Source organism: Pristiophorus japonicus, chromosome 12 (assembly GCF_044704955.1).
Source record: "Pristiophorus japonicus isolate sPriJap1 chromosome 12, sPriJap1.hap1, whole genome shotgun sequence".
NCBI classification, from domain to species: Eukaryota; Metazoa; Chordata; class Chondrichthyes; family Pristiophoridae; genus Pristiophorus; species Pristiophorus japonicus.
This window is the reverse complement of record NC_091988.1, coordinates 128,496,879-128,515,535: the sequence shown is the minus strand read 5'-3', so window position 1 is coordinate 128,515,535 and position 18,657 is coordinate 128,496,879. Positions and strand designations below refer to the sequence as shown.

Here is an 18,657-nt window from a genome sequence, read left to right as displayed (position 1 = left end):
TCCTGAAGTGTCTGGTCCTGTACCGGGCCTATTCTGGGAGTGTCTGGTCCTGTAATGGGCCCAGTCCGGGAATGTCTGGTCCTGTACCAGGCCCATTCCGGGAGTGTCTGGTCCCGTACCGGGCTCAGTCCGGGAGTGTCTGGTCATCTACCGGGCCCCATCCGGGGTTATCTGTTCCTGTACCGGGCTCAGTCCGGGCGTGTCTGGTCCTGTATCGGGCCAAGTCCTGGAGTCTCTGGTCCTGTATCAGGCCCAGTCCGAGAGTGTCTGATCCTGTACAAGGCCCAGTCCGGGAGTGTCTGGTCCTCTATCGGGCCCAGTCCGGGAGTGTCTGTTCCTGTACCAGTCCCAGTCCTGGAGTGTCTTGTCCTGTGTCGGGCCCAGTCCGGGAGTGTCTGGTCCTGTATCGGGCCCAGTCCGGGAGTATCTGGTCCTGTATTGGGCCCAGTCCGGGAGTGTCTGGTCTTGTATTGGGCCCAGTCCTGGAGTGTCTGGTCCTGTACCGGTCCCAGTCCTGGAGTGTCTGGTTCTGTATCGGGCCCAGTCCTGGAGTGTCCGTTCCTGTATCGGGCCCAGTCCGGGAGTGTCTGGTCCTGTACCGGGCCCAGTCCGGGAGTGTCTGGTCCTGTATTGGGCCCAGTCCGGGAGTGTCTGGTTTTGTACCAGTCCCAGTCCTGGAGTGTCTGGTCCTGTACCGGGCCCAGTTCTGGAGTGTCTGGTCCTGTATCAGGCCCAGTCCGGGAGTGTCTGGTCCTGTATCGGGCCCAGTCCTGGAGTGTCTGGTCCTGTACCAGGCCCAGTCCGGGAGTGTCCGGTCCTGTACCCGTCCCAGTCCTGGAGTGTCTGGTTCTGTATCGGGCCCAGTCCTGGAGTGTCTGGTCCTGTATCAGGCTCAGTCCAGGAGTGTCTGGTCCTGTACTGGGCCCAGTCCTGGAATGTCTGGTCCTGTACCGGGCCTATTCCGGGAGTGTCTGGTCCTGTAATGCGCCCAGTCCAGGAGTGTCTGGTCCTGTACCAGGCCCATTCCGGGAGTGTCTGGTCCCGTACCGGGCTCAGTCCGGGAGTGTCTGGTCCTCTACCGGGCCCCATCCGGGGTTATCTGTTCCTGTACCGGGCTCAGTCCGGGCGTGTCTGGTCCTGTATCGAGCCAAGTCCTGGAGTGTCTGGTCCTGTATCAGGCCCAGTCCGAGAGTGTCTGATCCTGTACAAGGCCCAGTCCGGGAGTGTCTGATCCTGTATCGGGCCCAGTCCGGGAGTGTCTGGTCCTGTACCGGGCACAGTCCGGGAGTGTCTGGTCCTGTACCGGGCACAGTTCGGGAATGTCTGGTCCTGTATCGGGCCAAGTCCTGGAGTGTCTGGTCCTGTATCGGGCCCAGTCCGGGAGTGTCTGGTCCTGTATCGGGCCCAGTCCGGCAGTGTCTGGTCCTGTACCAGGCCCATTCCGGGAGTGTCTGGTCCCGTACCGGGCCCAGTCCGGGAGTGTCGGGTCCTTTATTGGGCCCAGTCCGGGAGTGTCTGGTCCTGTACCAGGCCCATTCCGGGAGAGTCTGGTCCCATACCGGGCTCAGTCCGGGAGTGTCTGGTCCTCTCCCGAGCCCGATCCGGGGTTATCTGTTCCTGTACGGGGCTCAGTCCGGGCGTGTCTGGTCCTGTGTCGGGCCAAGTCCTGGAGTGTCTGGTCGTTTATCAGGCCCAGTCCGAGAGTGTCTTGTCCTGTATTGGGCCCAGTCCTGGAGTGTCTGGTCCTGTATCGGGCTCAGTCCAGGAGTGTCTGGTCCTGTACTGGGCCCAGTCCTGAAGTGTCTGGTCCTGTACCGGGCCTATTTCGGGAGTGTCTGGTCCTGTAATGGGCCCTGTCCGGGAGTGTCTGCACCTGTACCAGGCCCATTCCGGGAGTGTCTGGTCCTGTACCGTGCTCAGTCCGGGAGTGTCTGGTCCTCTACCGGGCCCCATCCGGGGTTATCTGTTCCTGTACCGGGCTCAGTCCGGGCGTGTCTGGTCCTGTATCGGGCCAAGTCCTGGAGTGTCTGGTCCTGTATCAGGCCCAGTCCTGGAGTGTCTTGTCCTGTCTCGGGCCCAGTCCGGGAGTGTCTGGTCCTGTATCGGGCCAAGTCCGGGAGTGTCTGGTCCTGTATCGGGCCCAGTCCGGGAGTGTCTGGTCTTGTATCGGGCCCAGTCCTGGAGTGTCTGGTCCTGTATCGGGCCCAGTCCGGGAGTGTCTGGTCCTGTATCGGGCCCAGTCCGGGAGTGTCTGGTCCTGTACCAGGCCCATTCTGGGAGTGTCTGGTCCCGTACCGGGCTCAGTCCGGGAGTGTCTGGTACTCTCCCGGGCCCGATCCGGGGTTATCTGTTCCTGTACCGGGCTCAGTCCGGGCGTGTCTGGTCCTGTGTCGGGCCAAGTCCTGGAGTGTCTGGTCATTTATCAGGCCCAGTCCGAGAGTGTCTTGTCCTGTATTGGGCCCAGTCCTGGAGTGTCTGGTCCTGTATCGGGCTCAGTCCAGGAGTGTCTGGTCCTGTACTGGGCCCAGTCCTGAAGTGTCTGGTCCTGTACCGGGCCTATTCCGGGAGTGTCTGGTCCTGTAATGGGCCCAGTCCGGGAATGTCTGGTCCTGTACCAGGCCCATTCCGGGAGTGTCTGGTCCCGTACCGGGCTCAGTCCGGGAGTGTCTGGTCATCTACCGGGCCCCATCCGGGGTTATCTGTTCCTGTACCGAGCTCAGTCCGGGCGTGTCTGGTCCTGTATCGGGCCAAGTCCTGGAGTCTCTGGTCCTGTATCAGGCCCAGTCCGAGAGTGTCTGATCCTGTACAAGGCCCAGTCCGGGAGTGTCTGGTCCTCTATCGGGCCCAGTCCGGGAGTGTCTGTTCCTGTACCAGTCCCAGTCCTGGAGTGTCTTGTCCTGTGTCGGGCCCAGTCCGGGAGTGTCTGGTCCTGTATCGGGCCCAGTCCGGGAGTATCTGGTCCTGTATCGGGCCCAGTCCGGGAGTGTCTGGTCTTGTATTGGGCCCAGTCCTGGAGTGTCTGGTCCTGTACCAGTCCCAGTCCTGGAGTGTCTGGTCCTGTATCGGGCCCAGTCCTGGAGTGTCCGTTCCTGTATCGGGCCCAGTCCGGGAGTGTCTGGTCCTGTACCGGGCCCAGTCCGGGAGTGTCTGGTCCTGTATTGGGCCCAGTCCGGGAGTGTCTGGTCTTGTACCAGTCCCAGTCCTGGAGTGTCTGGTCCTGTACCGGGCCCAGTTCTGGAGTGTCTGGTCCTGTATCAGGCCCAGTCCGGGAGTGTCTGGTCCTGTATCGGGCCCAGTCCTGGAGTGTCTGGTCCTGTACCAGGCCCAGTCCGGGAGTGTCCGGTCCTGTACCCGTCCCAGTCCTGGAGTGTCTGGTTCTGTATCGGGCCCAGTCCTGGAGTGTCTGGTCCTGTATCAGGCTCAGTCCAGGAGTGTCTGGTCCTGTACTGGGCCCAGTCCTGGAATGTCTGGTCCTGTACCGGGCCTATTCCGGGAGTGTCTGGTCCTGTAATGCGCCCAGTCCAGGAGTGTCTGGTCCTGTACCAGGCCCATTCCGGGAGTGTCTGGTCCCGTACCGGGCTCAGTCCGGGAGTGTCTGGTCCTCTACCGGGCCCCATCCGGGGTTATCTGTTCCTGTACCGGGCTCAATCCGGGCGTGTCTGGTCCTGTATCGAGCCAAGTCATGGAGTGTCTGGTCCTGTATCAGGCCCAGTCCGAGAGTGTCTGATCCTGTACAAGGCCCAGTCCGGGAGTGTCTGATCCTGTATCGGGCCCAGTCCGGGAGTGTCTGGTCCTGTACCGGGCACAGTCCGGGAGTGTCTGGTCCTGTACCGGGCCCAGTTCGGGAATGTCTGGTCCTGTATCGGGCCAAGTCCTGGAGTGTCTGGTCCTGTATCGGGCCCAGTCCGGGAGTGTCTGGTCCTGTATCGGGCCCAGTCCGGGAGTGTCTGGTCCTGTATCAGGCCCAGTCCGAGAGTGTCTGGTCCTGTACAAGGCCCAGTCCGGGAGTGTCTGGTCCTGTACCGGGCCCAGTCCGGGAGTGTCTGGTCCTGTACCAATCCCAGTCCGGGAGTGTCTGGTGCTGTACCGGGCCCAGTCCGGGAGTGTCTGTTCCTATACCGGGCCCAGTTCGGGCTTTATCTGGTCCTGTACTAGATTGCTGTGAAGCTCCTTGGATTATGTTTGATTTGCTGGATTTAGGTTTACAGTTTCCATCAATTATATTTTTAATGATAGTCGGAGTCTTACGCAGAAGGAATTACATTTCCGCTGGTATGTCGGGGTAGTTGGTCGTCCTGATTCTCTAGTTTTCCTGGAATGAATAATGGAAGCATTGGAGGCCCTGGTGGAAGAGCTTACCTGCAGTGAATGAAGTTTGCCACGGGAATATACTGACTAACGGTGGCTGTATCTAGGCAGCGGCTGATCTCAACATTGTCTCCCACAGTTAGCCGTATTGCTGCCGTGTTCTCATCTTCAAACACTTGCCACTGAATCGATGCATACAACAGCAACATGAAGTCATCTAATAGAGAAAAAACTTCAATTATATACTTGCCATGGAACAACGCCATCAGTCTCAACTCAATGATTACACAGGAATTGAACTAACGACCATTATAAGGGGCTGAGCTTCGTCTTCAGAAGCAGTGCCTTAGACAATTTGCAGGGCATTTGAGGGCAAGAATGAAAGATCTTGCATTTATATAGCGCCTTTCATGATCTAAGGATGCCCCAAAGCACTTTACAGTCAATGAATTACTTTTGAAATATATAGTCACTGTTGTAATGTGCTAATTTGTGCACAGCAAGGTCCTACAAACAACAATGTGACCATGATCAGATCATGCTTTTGTTATGTTGATTGAGGGATAAATATTGGTCTGCACACCAGGAATAACACCCCTGCTCTTCTTCTAATAGTTCCATGGATTCCTTAACATCCACCTGAGAGGGCAGACGGGGCATCAGTTTGACATCTTATCTGAAAGACGGCACCTCCGACAGTACAGCACTCCCTCAGCACTGCACTGGGGTGCCAGCCTGGCTTTTGTGCCCAGGTTTCTGGAGTGGGACTCAAATTCACGACCTTCTGACTCCGGGACAAGAGTCCCATCATTGAGCACGTCAGTGCGAACTGTGGGAGTGCTTCATGTGATGAATGTGACAAATCCACTTCTGGATCTGGACGTTGGCAAACCAGAAGCACCCATTGAGTTTTCTCCCCTCCCAATGGATGGAAAATCATGGCAATGCTCCTGACTTCCCAAGGTTTCAAGATTCCCGTTAGGTTAATATGAATTAATTTGCATAGTTGGAAAAATGGATGGCAAGTCAAAGAGTCATTAGAACATAAGAACAGAAGAAATAGGAGCAGGAGTAGGCCATTTGGCCCCTCGAGCCTGCTCCGCCATTCAATAAGATTATGGCTGATCTAATCTTGGCCTCAACTCCACCTCCCTGCCCACTCCCCATAACCCTTGACTCCCTTATCTTTCATCAAAAGCTTGGTCTGAGAAGTGAGCTTTAAGAAGGGTCTTAAAGGAGGAGGTTGGAGATGGAGAGGTGGTGAAGTTTAGGAAGGGAATTCCGGAATTCACAATCTACTCATCAGCTGCAATGCAAAGGGATCCCAACCAAATCTGAACCAAAATCCCAACCGGAATGTGAGTCCGAATTCCACACATTTTGAACCAAAACCCGAACTCAAATCCCAAATAGAATTGGAACCCAAGTCCCAACTGGAATCCAAATCAAGTTGCAGCTGAAAACTTAAGTCTGAATCCCAACTAGAATTCAAACACAAATTCCAACCGGAATCTAAACCCAGACCTCAATCACACTCGGAACCATATTCCAAGCAGAATCTGACTTTAAATCCCATCTGAATCTCAATCCAAACCCAAATATGAATCTAATTGAATCCTAATCATGATCAAAATTGGGACCTGACCATCAAGCTCACTTCTGAGCCTAGTTTGGGATTTGATGATGAGCAATATGAATTTCTTATCTTGTCACAATTACAAATCCCAGTATGCTTGAGCCTAAATAAAATAATTGCTATCTGGCTATATTAGAGCCGATGGTGAATTGATTACTTACAAATCAGGAACATTGGATTGGGTCTCTTTATGAAGTCTGGCAGGTAGAGCCACTTAATGAGGTTGGAGCTCAATCCGAGGCTGGCCCTCCAAGGATAATCTATAAAGGATATCACACAGGCGTTTGGGGAGGGATAACAAGGCAAGGGAATAAACATTAAATGGTAGGACACCGAGACGTGTAGAGGAACAAAGGGACCTTGCAGAGCATTTCCACAGATCCCTGAAGGTAGCAGGCCAGGTGGATAAGATGGTTAAGAAGGCATACGGAATACTTGCCTTTATTAGCCAAGGCATAGAATACAAGAGCAGGGGGCTTATGCTTGAACTGTATAAAACACTAGTTAGGCCACAGCTGGAGTACTGCGTGCAGTCTGGTCACCATATTACAGGAAAGATGTGATTGCACTAGAAAGGGTACTGAGGAGATTTAAGAGGATATTGCCTGGACTGGAGAATTTTAGCTATGAGGAAAGATTGGATTGGCTGGGTTTGTTTTCTTTGGAACAGAGGTAGCTGAGAGGAGACCTTATTGAGGTGTATAACATTATGAGGGGCCTAGCTAGAGTGGATAGGAAGGACTTATTTTCCTTAGAAGAGGGGTCAACAACCAGTTGGCATAGATTTAAAGTTATTTGTAGGAGGTTTAGAGTGGAGTTGAGAAGAAATGTCATCACCCAGAGGGTGGTGGGGGTCTAGAACTCACTGCCTGAAAGGGTGGTAGAGGCAGAAACCCTCACCACATTTAACAAGTATTTGGATGTACACCTGAAGTGCCGTAACCTGCAGGGTTAGAGACCAAGAGCGGGAAAGTGGGATTAGGCTGGATAGCTCTTTGTCGGCCGGCGCGGATTCAATGGGTTGAAATGGCCTCCTTCGTTGCTGTAAACTTCTATGATTCTATGAAGAAAGAATTCCACTCTTGCACTGTTTGCGGAAGCAGACTGCTGAATATTGGAAGGCGAGCTGGTGGTAGATTCCCGCCGACACAATACTGGGACCACCATGGGTGCACGAGTGTGAGGTTGGCTCGTTTATCGTGTTAAAATATTGCTCCCAGCACACAGCATGGGATGTGCTGGGAGAGCGCGGAGATTTCAGGGGCGGGATTTTGGGCATCAGTAGCCGGTGCCCAAAGAAGAAAATATTATTTGGGGAATCGGTAGAGGTGGGATCAAGCCTTTTGGTTCCCTGGGGTATCACAGAAGGAAGGTTGGTGGTGGGCCACGAAGAGTGACATCATCAAGGTCCAGGTCAGTGATTGGAGCGTGGGCAGATACAGCAGGAGCGGTGAGAGACTGTGGAGGGATGTGATCGGGGCCCAGGAGAGGCGTGAGTTCGGGGTCAGAAGAGGCGAGGGCCCAGGGGCAGCACGGATCAGCCCACACTGCGATATATGTGCGTACTAGGTCCGTGCAGCAGAGCTGGTCTCCAGTCATCTTGGTTACCCTTGCCAGTGGACCAAGGCCTAGCTCTGTCAAGCCCATGTGGTGGCTGGTTTGCAACGGCCACCACACATTAATAAAAATCTACACACAGGCATCTTCCACCCTTCAGGATGTAGTTCAGGACCTGGAATATTAGGTCCTTCATTGAAACACCTGTGAACTCATCCCTTTTTGGCGTGGAAGCAAATCATCCTCGTTTTGAGGAACTGCCTATGATGATGATGATGACTATTGTAAGAACAGAGCGTATCCAACAACAGGGGGAGCCGGTAGCCAGTGTATGTCAGCACAACAGGAGTGGCCTTGCACCAGCTGTGTGGAGTTAAACACGTGTAGATGTGAACAGTGTGTACACCAGTGAATGTTGGCACCGAATGCATTTACAATGCCTTCCCAATCTCACCGCACTCAGTAACTGGCGGCAAGTTCCACAGTGATGTCTAAACGCTTTGTTAATTTATAAGATCATAAGAACATAAGAAATTGGAGCAGAAGTAGGCCATATGGCCCCTCGAGCCTGCTCTGCCATTTAATACGATCATGGCTGATCTGATCATGGACTCAGCTCCACTTCCCCGCCCGCTCCCCATAACCCCTTATTCGCTCATCAGTTAAGAAACTGTCTATTTCTGTCTTAAATTCATTCAATGTCCCAGCTTCCACAGCTCTCTGAGGCAGCGAATTCCACAGATTTACAACCCTCTGAGAGAAGAAATTCCTCCTCATCTCAGTTTTAAATGGGTGGCCCCTTATTATAAGATTATGCCCTCTAGTTCTAGTCTCCCTCATCAGTGGAAACATCCTCTCTGCATTCACCTTGTCAAGCCCCCTCATAATATTATACGTTTCGATAAGATCACCTCTCATTCGTCTGAATTCCAATGAGTAGAGGCCCAACCTACTCAACCTTTCCTCATAAGTCAACCCCCTCATCTCCGGAATCAACTGAGTGAACCTTCTCTGAACTGTCTTCAGAGCAAGTATATCCTTTCGTAAATATGGAAACCAAAACTGCACACAATACTCCAGGTGTGGCCTCACCAATACCCTGTATAACTGTAGCAAGACTTCCCTGCTATTGTACTCCATCCCCTTTTCAATAAAGGCCAAGATTCCATTTGTTGCAGCTTGTCGTATTACTCGGGCGGCTTGAGGACACACCTTTGCAGAGAGAAGGAGGGACACCGATACACAGCAAGTACTGGAATGAAATGACGCAGGCGATGAAGCAGCAATATTTGGGCCAGATCTCAGCGATCGCCTTCCTCCGGCGCCGATACAGAATGGCCAACAGCCACAAGCCATGGATGGCAGAGTACAAGTCCATGCGTTGCCCAATGAGGTTGATGGCTAACATGCAGCAAACCTGAGGAGTAAGGGACAAATGGTCAACGTGTTGCGGCATCTCACACACCAGGCTTTGCGTTGGCACTCCGCTTCGCATCGGCCTGTAACATCCCGCATTATTATTCTCATTAACGTAGATTCCCCAGAGACTCATTGAAAAGCTTGGTTCCAAACCAGCATCTGGTTTCTATGTACTATTCATCACCTTTAACCTGCCTGTATCAAGTGGAGGTTCCATTGGACTCCAAGTTTGGAGACGAGCTGTAATACATGTATTTTGGAAACCAAACCCACCTAAACAAGGGTTTCATACAGTGTTGATTTATATAAGGGAGTAAAGGGTTATGGGGAGTGGGTGGGGAAGTGGAGCTGGACTATTGCGTGGATGTTAGAACGATAACTAATAGTGTGCACAGACATTAAAGATTTCCCCAACACCTGCTTGTATGCTGCATATTCTTGTGATGGCTGATTATACCTTGTAAAACTCATTTGACTGTCTCTCGCCATATCGGTCACAAACTTCAACTTGATCTAGCAACTCACCCACAGGAGATTGACTACAACATTCTTTTATTCATTCTCGGGAAGTGGGCGCGTTGGCAAGGCCGGCATTTATTGCCCATCCCTAGTTGCCGTGAAAAGGTGGTGGTTCTTCAACCGATGGTAGCAGTTTGATACAACGGTGTGGTTATCTCGGCCACTTCAGATAGCAGTTAATAAATAGCCATGTTGGTGTGGGACAGGAGTCACAACCAGACCGGGTAAGGGCGCCAGGCTTCCTCCACAAAAGGACATTAGTGAACCGGTTGGGATTTTACTACAATCCGAGCATTTCATGGTCACTTTTACTGACATCAGCTTTTTATTTTCACGTTTAAAAAAATGCATCAGAATTCAGATTCTCAAACTGCCACGGTGGGATTTGAACTCATGCTCCCTGGATTATTTGTCCAGTGACAAAACTATTTATGCAACCTTATATTGGGCCGAAAATTGTGGTCTCGCCGGGTGTGTGTGATGTGCATGCACACCCGAAGAGGCCTCGCAAATACCTGTCCGTTAAGGTAAGTTTATTTTTAACCCTATTAAAAACACATTTTTTTAAAAATATTTTTTTTCTAAAACATTTAATTACATACAATTTCAATTAATTTTAAATATGTGAGGTGTTTTTTTTAATTTATTGTGTTGTGTTTCAGTGGTTTTTTTTCCCATTGATAGTAATGGGAGTCCGTTCAAACGGAGCTCCCATTATTAGCAATGAGAATACTAGATAGTGATTGGTGGTCCAGGCCCATGTGACTCCAGGATACGAATATGTACCTAGAGGACATGTTCCCGGGCGCTGCACAGTGAATGGAGGCCTCCGATCGCAATCCTACATTCCTCCGGGACCACCGGGTATTTTCGCAATTTTTTTCGGGTCAGAGGCGTTGGTCTGAAGGAAGCCTCCGACCGCAATTTCCCCTCCATATTTTCTTAACCTTGTGTCAGTGTAATCGATATATTATGGCAACAAAAGGAATACATGTTCATCTAATACAAAAGCAAAATACTGCGGATGCTGGAATCTGGAATAAAAACAGAGAATGCTGGGAATCTCAACGGGTCAGGCAGCATCTGTGGAGAGGAAGCAGAGTTAACGTTTCGGGTCATAGAAACATAGAAACATAGAAAATAGGTGCAGGAGTAGGCCATTCGGCCCTTCGAGCCTGCACCGCCATTCAATGAGTTCATGGCTGAACATGCAACCTCAGTAGCCCTTTCTTGCTTTATCGCCATACCCCTTGATCCCCTTCGTAGTAAGGACTTCATCCAACTTCTTTTTGAATATATTTAGTGAATTGGCCTCAACAACTTTCTGTGGTAGAGAATTCCACAGGTTCATCACTCTCTGGGTGAAGAAATTTCTCCTCATCTCAGTCCTAAATGGCTTACCCCTTATCCTTAGACTGTGACCCCTGGTTCTGGACTTCCCCAACATTGGGAACATTCTTCCTGCATCTAACCTGTCTAAACCCATCAGAATTTTAAACGTTTCTATGAGATTCCCTCTCATTCTTCTGAACTCCAGTGAATACAAGCCCAGTTGATCCAATCTTTCTTGATAGGTCAGTCCCACCATCCCGGGAATCAGTCTGGTGAACCTTCGCTGCACTCCCTCAATAGCAAGAATGTCCTTCCTCAAGTTAGGAGACCAAAACTGTACACAATACTCCAGGTGTGGCCTCACCAAGGCCCTGTACAACTGTAGCAACACCTCCCTGCCCCTGTACTCAAATCCCCTTGCTATGAATGCCAACATGCCATTTGCTTTCTTAACCGCCTGCTGTACCTGCATGCCAACCTTCAATGACTGATGTACCATGACACCCAAGTCTCGTTGCATCTCCCCTTTTCCTAATCTGTCACCATTCAGATAATAGTCTGTCTCTCTGTTTTTATCACCAAAGTGGATAACCTCACATTTATCCACATTATACTTCATCTGCCATGCATGTCGATGACCCTTCGTCAGAACTGGTGAATGTTCGGAAAGGACACATTCTTAACAAGCACTGAAAAGGGAAGGGGAAGGAAAGGGAGGGTCTGTGATAGGGTGGAAGATAGGAGAGATTAGAGAGACAAAAGGGATGATGGGCCGAATTGAATGCCAGGAGTTAGAAAAAGATTAGTTGAGATAGGGTATAAATGGTGGGATAATAACCAGCTGCCGTTAGAGACAAGGAGAGATAAATAAACAGGCTCCGGGGGCGGGGTGGGGCGGGGTCAGGGGTGGAGAGCCAAAGATTGGCAGCGGTTACACTCTGAAATTGTTGAACTCTGTTGAGTCCAGAAGGCTGTAAAGTGCCTAAATGAAAGATGAGGTGCTGTTCCTCGAGCTGGCGTTGAGCTTCATTGGAACAGTGTCGGAGGCCGAGGACGGAGAGGTCAGAGTGGGAATGGAGCGGAGAATTAAAGTGACAGGCGACCGGAAGCTCGGGGTCACACTTGCGGACATGTTAATCTACGTTCTCCAACTTGTCAAATAAAAAGGGATGGAACCCTGGGGTAATAAAGCCCTCACACGGGTCAACTGTACCTCCAGTCCAAACTTGTAGAAGAAGTAGTTTATGAAGTATTTGATGCAGTTCAACAGTCCATCATCTAAATGCAGCCGTGTGATATTATCAAGCAGGGTTCCTATTAAAGGTGCCTTGAGCCCATTGTGGAGCCTATAATACTGTTGGTGGCGATAAACAGTCACTTCAAACGCCAGCAAGCCCAGGATAATCAGGTGATTCTAGACAAAACAAGATGTAACTTGTTTAATGGAGGATTATAAAAAGATTTATTATTAATAACAATAATAACTTTTATTTATATAGCGCCTTTAACGTAGTAAAACGTCCCAAGGTGTTTCACAACTGTGTTATAAGACAAAACAGATAAATTTGACACCGAGCCACAAAAGAAGAAATGACGGCAGATTGTTTAAAGAGGTAGATTTTAAGGAGCGTCTTAAAGGAAGAAAGAGAGGTCGAGAGGCGGAGAGGTTTAGGGAGGGAGTTCCAGAGCTTATGGCCCAAGCAGCTGAAGGCGCGGCCACCGATGGTTGAGCAGTTTTCATGAGTGGGGTTGTGAGGGTGAAAAAGATTTCAGAGATAGGGAGGGGGCGAGGCCATGGAGTGATTTGTAAACAAGGATGAGAATTTTGAAATCGAGGCGTTGTTTAACTGGGAGCCAATGTACGTCAGAAAGCACAGGGGTGATGGGTGAGCGGGGCTTGGTGTGAGTTAGGACACGGGCTGCCGAGTTTTGGATCACCTCAAGTTTACGTAGAGTAGAATGTGGAAGGCCGGCCAGGAGTGAGATGGAGTCGTCAGGTCTAGAGGTAACAAAGGCATGGATGAGGGTTTCAGCAGTGGAAGAGTTGAGGCAGGGTCGGAGGTGGGCAATGTTATGGAGGTGGAAAAAGGCGGTTTTAGTTATGCCGTGGATATGTGGCTAAAAACTCATTTCAGGGTCAAATATGACACCTATGCTGTGAACTGTCTTGTTCACCCTCAGATTGATGCTCGGGAGAGGGATGGAGTCAATGGTTAGGGAACGCAGTTTGTGGTGGGGACCAAAGATAATGGCTTAGGTCTTCCCAGTATTTAATTGGAGAATTTATATAGTGCATTTAACTTGCATTTATATAGCGTCTTTCACGTCCACCGGACATCTTAAAGCGCTTTACAGCCAATGACATACTTTTGAAATGTAGTCACTGTTGTAATGTGGGAAACGCGGCAGTTAATTTGCGCACAGCAAGCTCCCACAAACACCAATGTGATAATGACCGGATAAACTGTTTTTGTTATGTTGATTGAGGGATAAATATTGGCCAGGACAATGGGGATAACTCCCCTGCTCTTCTTCGAAATAGTGCCACGGGATCTTTTACATCCACCCGAGAGGGCAGACTAAGTGAGTGGGCAAAAATTTGGCAGATGGAGTATAATGTTGGAAAGTGTGAGGTCAGGCACTTTGGCAGAAAAAAACAAAGAGCAAGTTATTATTTAAATGGAGAAAGATTGCAAAGTGCTGCAGTACAGCGGGACCTTGTCATATGCCTTCTGCAAATCCAAATACACCACATCGACTGGTTCCCCTTTATCCACCCTGTTCGTTACATCCTCAAAGAATTCTAGCAAATTTGTCAAACATGACTTTCCCTTCATAAATCCATGCTGACTTTACCTGACCGAATTATGCTTTTCCAAATGTCCTGCTACTGCTTCTTTAATAATGGACCCAACATCTTCCCAACCACAGATGTTAGGCTAACTGGTCTATAGTTTCCTGGTTTTTGTCTGCCTCCTTTTTTAAATAGGGCCGTTACATTTGCAGTTTTCCAATCTGCTGGGGCCTCCCCAGAATCCAGGGAATTTTGGTAAATGATCACCAATGCATCCACTATCCCTGCCGCTACTTCTCTTGGCCTTTATTGCAAACGAGATGGTGTATAAAAGCAGGAAGTCTTGCTACAGTTATACAGGGTATTTGTGAAGCCACACCTGGAATACTGCGTACAGTTTTGATTTCCATATTTACGAAAGGATATACTTGCTTTGGAGGCAGGTCAGAGAAGGTTCACTAGGTTGATTCCGGGGATGAGGGTGTTGACTTTTGAGGAAAGGTTGAGTAGGTTGGGCCTCTACTCATTGGAATTCAGAAGAATGAGGGGTGATCTTATCGAAACATATAAGATTATGAGGGGGCTTGACAGGGTGGATGCAGAGAGGATGTTTCCACTGATAGGGGAGACTAGAACTAGAGGGCATGATCTTAGAATAAGGGACCGCCCATTTAAAACAGAGATGAGGAGGAATTTCTTCTCTCATAGGGTTGTAAATCTGTGGAATTCACTGCCTCAGGGAGCTGTGGAGGCTGGGTCATTGAATATATTTAAGACAGAGATAGACAGTTTCTTAACCGATAAGAGAATAAGGGATTATGGGGAGCGGGCGGGGAAGTGGAGCTGAGTCCATGATCGGATCAGCCATGATCGTATTAAGTGACGGAGCTGGCTCGAGGGGCCATATGGCCTACACCTGCTCCTATTTCTTATGTTCTTATATTATCTGGTCATTTATCTCATTGTTTTTTGGATCTTGCTGTGTGGACAATGGCTGCAGTGTCTCCGACATTAGTGACTACACTTCAAAAGTACTTCATTGGTTGAAAGCACTTTAGAATGTCTTGAGATTGTGAAAAGCTCGATATAAGTGCAAGTCCTTTTTTCAGAAACATAGAAACATAGACACATAGAATATAGTGCAGGAGCAGGCCATTCAACCCTTCGAGTCTGCACCACCATTCAATACGATCATGGCTGATCATTTTATGTTTATAAGCAAAGTATTATCTGACCTACTGGACATGGGTGTCCGCTAACATGTTCAGTGCAGTCCAGCTGAAAAATATAAACCCTTTGCCTCTATTAATTATTGCTCTTTAAAAAAAAATTATTTTAGTGTTACACACACTGATTGTCAACCCTGGTAGATCACACACACCATTGCTTGTGTGAGAGTGAGGGTTTTACTATTAACACTGTGTAGGGTGTGGTGCGGAGAGCAAGGATGCTGGTTTAAGGCAGAGATTCCCCAAGGAACAAGGTCCCACTCTTGGAAGGAGAAGGAAAGGAGCCTCTCAAACTGCTCCAGGCACCTCCTGATGGCCAGTAGTGGTAGCAGCTTGGGCAGGTGCCACAACCCATTCTCAGCCAGACAGTGGTATAGTCTGGACATTCCTCATACCCCACTGATACTGTATCTACTGGGGCCCGCAAGCTATGGATTAACAATTCAGTCTAACGTGCACATTGGGAGACTTCCCGTCAGTGTCTCCACAGAGCAATTTCAAGGTGAGAAGACTGAATATTGTCCATGGGAATATGTCCATTCCAATATATACAATGGGGTGCACTCCCCCCATACACGCCTGTTAAAACGGATGAGACATCGTACCTTCAGACAGGGCAAGGCATCATCTTCACACTTTTTCAGCGCTCCATACCAATATGCGGGGTCAATGGGCCCAGCGTACAGAGTGGATGTGGACAACAGCTCCTGGCTTCCATTCTGAGAGCAGAACAAAATAAAACACAAATATTGAAATATGATCAGAAATATAACAGTCTGTTAGTGTGAGAGAAGGCAGGAGTGGAAATTGAACACAATGATGTTAAATGTGAGACGAAGGATGGGAGGAAGGGGGGGGGGGGGAGGGGTGAGATACGCAGGAGGGAGGGGGAGGGGTGAGATACGCGGGAGGGAGGGGGAGGGGTGAGATACGCGGGAGGGAGGGGGAGGGGTGGAGGGAGGGGGAGGGGTGAGATACGTGGGAGGGAGAGGGAGGGGTGGAGGGAGATACGTGGGAGGGAGGGAGAGGGGTGAGATACGTGGGAGGGAGAGGGAGGGGTGAGATACGTGGGAAGGAGGGGGTGGGATGGAGAGGGATACATGGGAGGGAGGGGTGAGATATGCGGGAGGGAGGGGGAGGGGTGAGATACGCGGGAGGGAGGGGGTGGGGTGGAGAGGGATACGTGGGAGGGAGGGGTGAGATACGCAGGAGGGAGGGGGAGGGGTGGAGTGAGATACGTGGGAGGGAGGGGTGAGATACACAGGAGGGAGGGGGAGGGGTGGAATGAGATACACGGGAGGGAGGGGGTGGAGGGAGATATGCGGGAGGGAGGGGGAGGGGTGAGATACGCAGGAGTGAGGGGGAGGGGTGAGATACGCGGGAGGGAGGAAGATGGGAGGGGAGAGATGTGAGTGCTGCCCTAACCCGGATACTCAATATAACCACATCTTCAGCAACAGCTTCTCTTCCCAACTTTGGCCCCTTCAGAGCCTGTGCCCCCCATCCCCCTGCCCCGCCCCCTGTACTGGACACTGTGACCTTGCCTCTTTCCCCAGGTGCCCTTTATTCATCATTGAGAAGGTGCACTGTTAAATTGTAAATTAACAAACTGGTTTATTTCACAAATATATGAAACATATTGTTTTCAATTAAATTCAATCTGATTACAATTTGTTCTCATAACATCAAAATAATAAATTATGTAAATTCAGCTCCTGATACAACTATTTTTGTAGAAAACAAATAATCAAGTGCCCCCTGATTGGGGGTGGGGGGGAAGCGGGGAACACTCCAAAAACTTTTCAAGTACCCCCATTTAAAAAAATTTTTTTTTGAGGGCACTAAAAAACAAATTATACAAGTGCCCTCTGGCTAAAAGGCAGGGCGGTGGGGGACACTAAAACTGACAACTTAAGCAAATTATACTTTAGACTTTAAAATCAAATTAAAATTTGGTTGCCGGGGGTGATGATGCACTCCAGTCCCTCCGGTGCCCACCTCTCGTGGAAGGCCGCGAGCGTACCGGTGGACACCGCGTGCTCCATCTCCAAGGACACCCTGGCTCGGATGTAACCGCAGAAGAGAGGCAGGCAGTCAGGCTGAACGACCCCCTCGACCGCTCGCTGCCTGGGCCGGCTGATGGCCCCCTTGGCCGTGCCAAGGAGCAGTCCTACGAGGAGGCCCTCGGATCTACCCGCTCCCCTCCGCACAGGGTGCCCAAAGATCAGGAGTGTGGGACTGAAGTGCAACCAGAATTTGAGGAGCAGCCCCTTTAAATAATGGAAGAGGGGCTGCAACCTCGTACATTCGATAAAAACATGGAACATGGACTCTTCCAGACCACAGAAATTGCAGGCGGCCTGGGAGCCCGTGAACCGGCTTAAAAACTTATTGCACGGGACTGCTCCGTGCACCACCCTCCAGGCCAAGTCCCCAATAAATAGAGGGAGGCATAGAGAGCACTCCATCGGGGAACCCCGCCTCCTCCGGATGGAAAGATGGTACGCCATGGCGTGTCCGGACGGCAGATGAGGATGGCAAGGTTGAGTGTGCAGGAGCAGCCCGTACAGGAAACCCCTCCGCGCAGAACTGAAAGGCACGGAGGGGATTTCCCCGAGGCGGCTCAAGTTGTGAGGCACCAGCTCCCGAGGGAGATTTCGGGGCTTGGCACCAATGAGAAATTCTATCCGGACGGAGGTCAGTTCAGATGGGATCTCCCCACGTGGTTGAGCCTCCTCGACACACCTAACGGAGTCAGGGCCCAGAGCTGTTTTTAGCGACTTGATAGCATTGGTCGCGCGCCGGACGTTGGCCTAGTTTAGGCTCCATGCCTGCCCATTCCTCCACCATCGAGCAGGTCGCTGACCCCCTCGCCAGCCACAGCCCTCTCGTCAGCCTGCCATCTAAAACCGTGGTCATGGAGGTATGGATTCCTGAGCAGCGGTTCCTACAGGATAGCTGCCACTCCAGACAGTGGAGAGCTGCGCTTGGTGGAGGCTTTGTTCCAGACCCTGATGAGTTCCTGGTAAAAGACAGGCAGCCCCTGGACGGCGGTCCTAACGCCCCCCAAGCTCACAAACAGGAGCTGCGTGTCGTAGTTGAGGCTGTGCTGCTGGCGGAAGAAATACGTCGCCAGTGCACGCCACCTAGGAGGGGGCTCGACGTAAAGGTATCTCTGCAGGGTCTGAAGATGAAAAGTCGTGAGCTGGGTGCTAATGCACACAAACGACTGACCGCCCTCCCTAAGCGGGAGACTCAAGACCGCCGCAGAGACCCAGTGCTTCCTATTGTTCCAGAAGAAGTCCACCAGCTTCTTCTGTATCTTGGTGACAAATGCAGAGGGAGGGGTCAAAGTGACCAGCCGGTACCACATCATAGCGGCCACCAGCTGGTTTATGACTAGCGCTCGACCCCTGTAGGACAGCACTCGGAGTAGTCCTGTCCAGCGCCCCAGGCGAGCGGCGACCTTGGCCTCCAGCTCTTGCCAGTTCGCCGGCCAGGCTTCCTCGTCGGGGCTAAGGTAGATTCCCAGATAGAGGAGATGGGTCGTGCTCCAGGCAAAAGGCCTGAGCTCCTCCGGCAGGGAGTCCACCCGCCACTGACCCACCAGGAGTCCGGAACATTTCTCCCAGTTGATCCTGGCGGAGGATGCGGCCGAGTAAATCTCCTGGCACTCACGCATCCTCCGCAGGTCAACGGGATCCTCGACCATGAGGAGCACGTCATCAGCGTAAGCCGAGAGGACCTCCATGCCTGCAAGAGGTGCAGGAAAGGCTCCACACTGATGGCATGTAACTGGCTGGACATGGGGCATCCCTGGTGCACCCCTCTCCCAAAGCGACGGGGCAACGTCAAAGACCCGA

General features: G+C 50.8%; 1 protein-coding gene across 1 annotated transcript in view; it reads right to left on the bottom strand.

Annotated features, from left to right (window-relative positions):
* LOC139276865 (piezo-type mechanosensitive ion channel component 2) overlaps positions 1-18,657 on the bottom strand; it is a 585,431-nt gene that overhangs the window by 484,700 nt on the left and 82,074 nt on the right. Inside the window, exons 18-22 of the mRNA XM_070894861.1 lie at positions 15,400-15,501; positions 11,985-12,185; positions 8,714-8,918; positions 6,106-6,204; positions 4,360-4,525 (exon numbers count right to left, since the gene is read on the bottom strand). Coding sequence (XP_070750962.1) covers positions 4,360-4,525; positions 6,106-6,204; positions 8,714-8,918; positions 11,985-12,185; positions 15,400-15,501 — 773 coding nt within the window. The remainder of the gene's footprint in view (positions 1-4,359; positions 4,526-6,105; positions 6,205-8,713; positions 8,919-11,984; positions 12,186-15,399; positions 15,502-18,657) is intronic.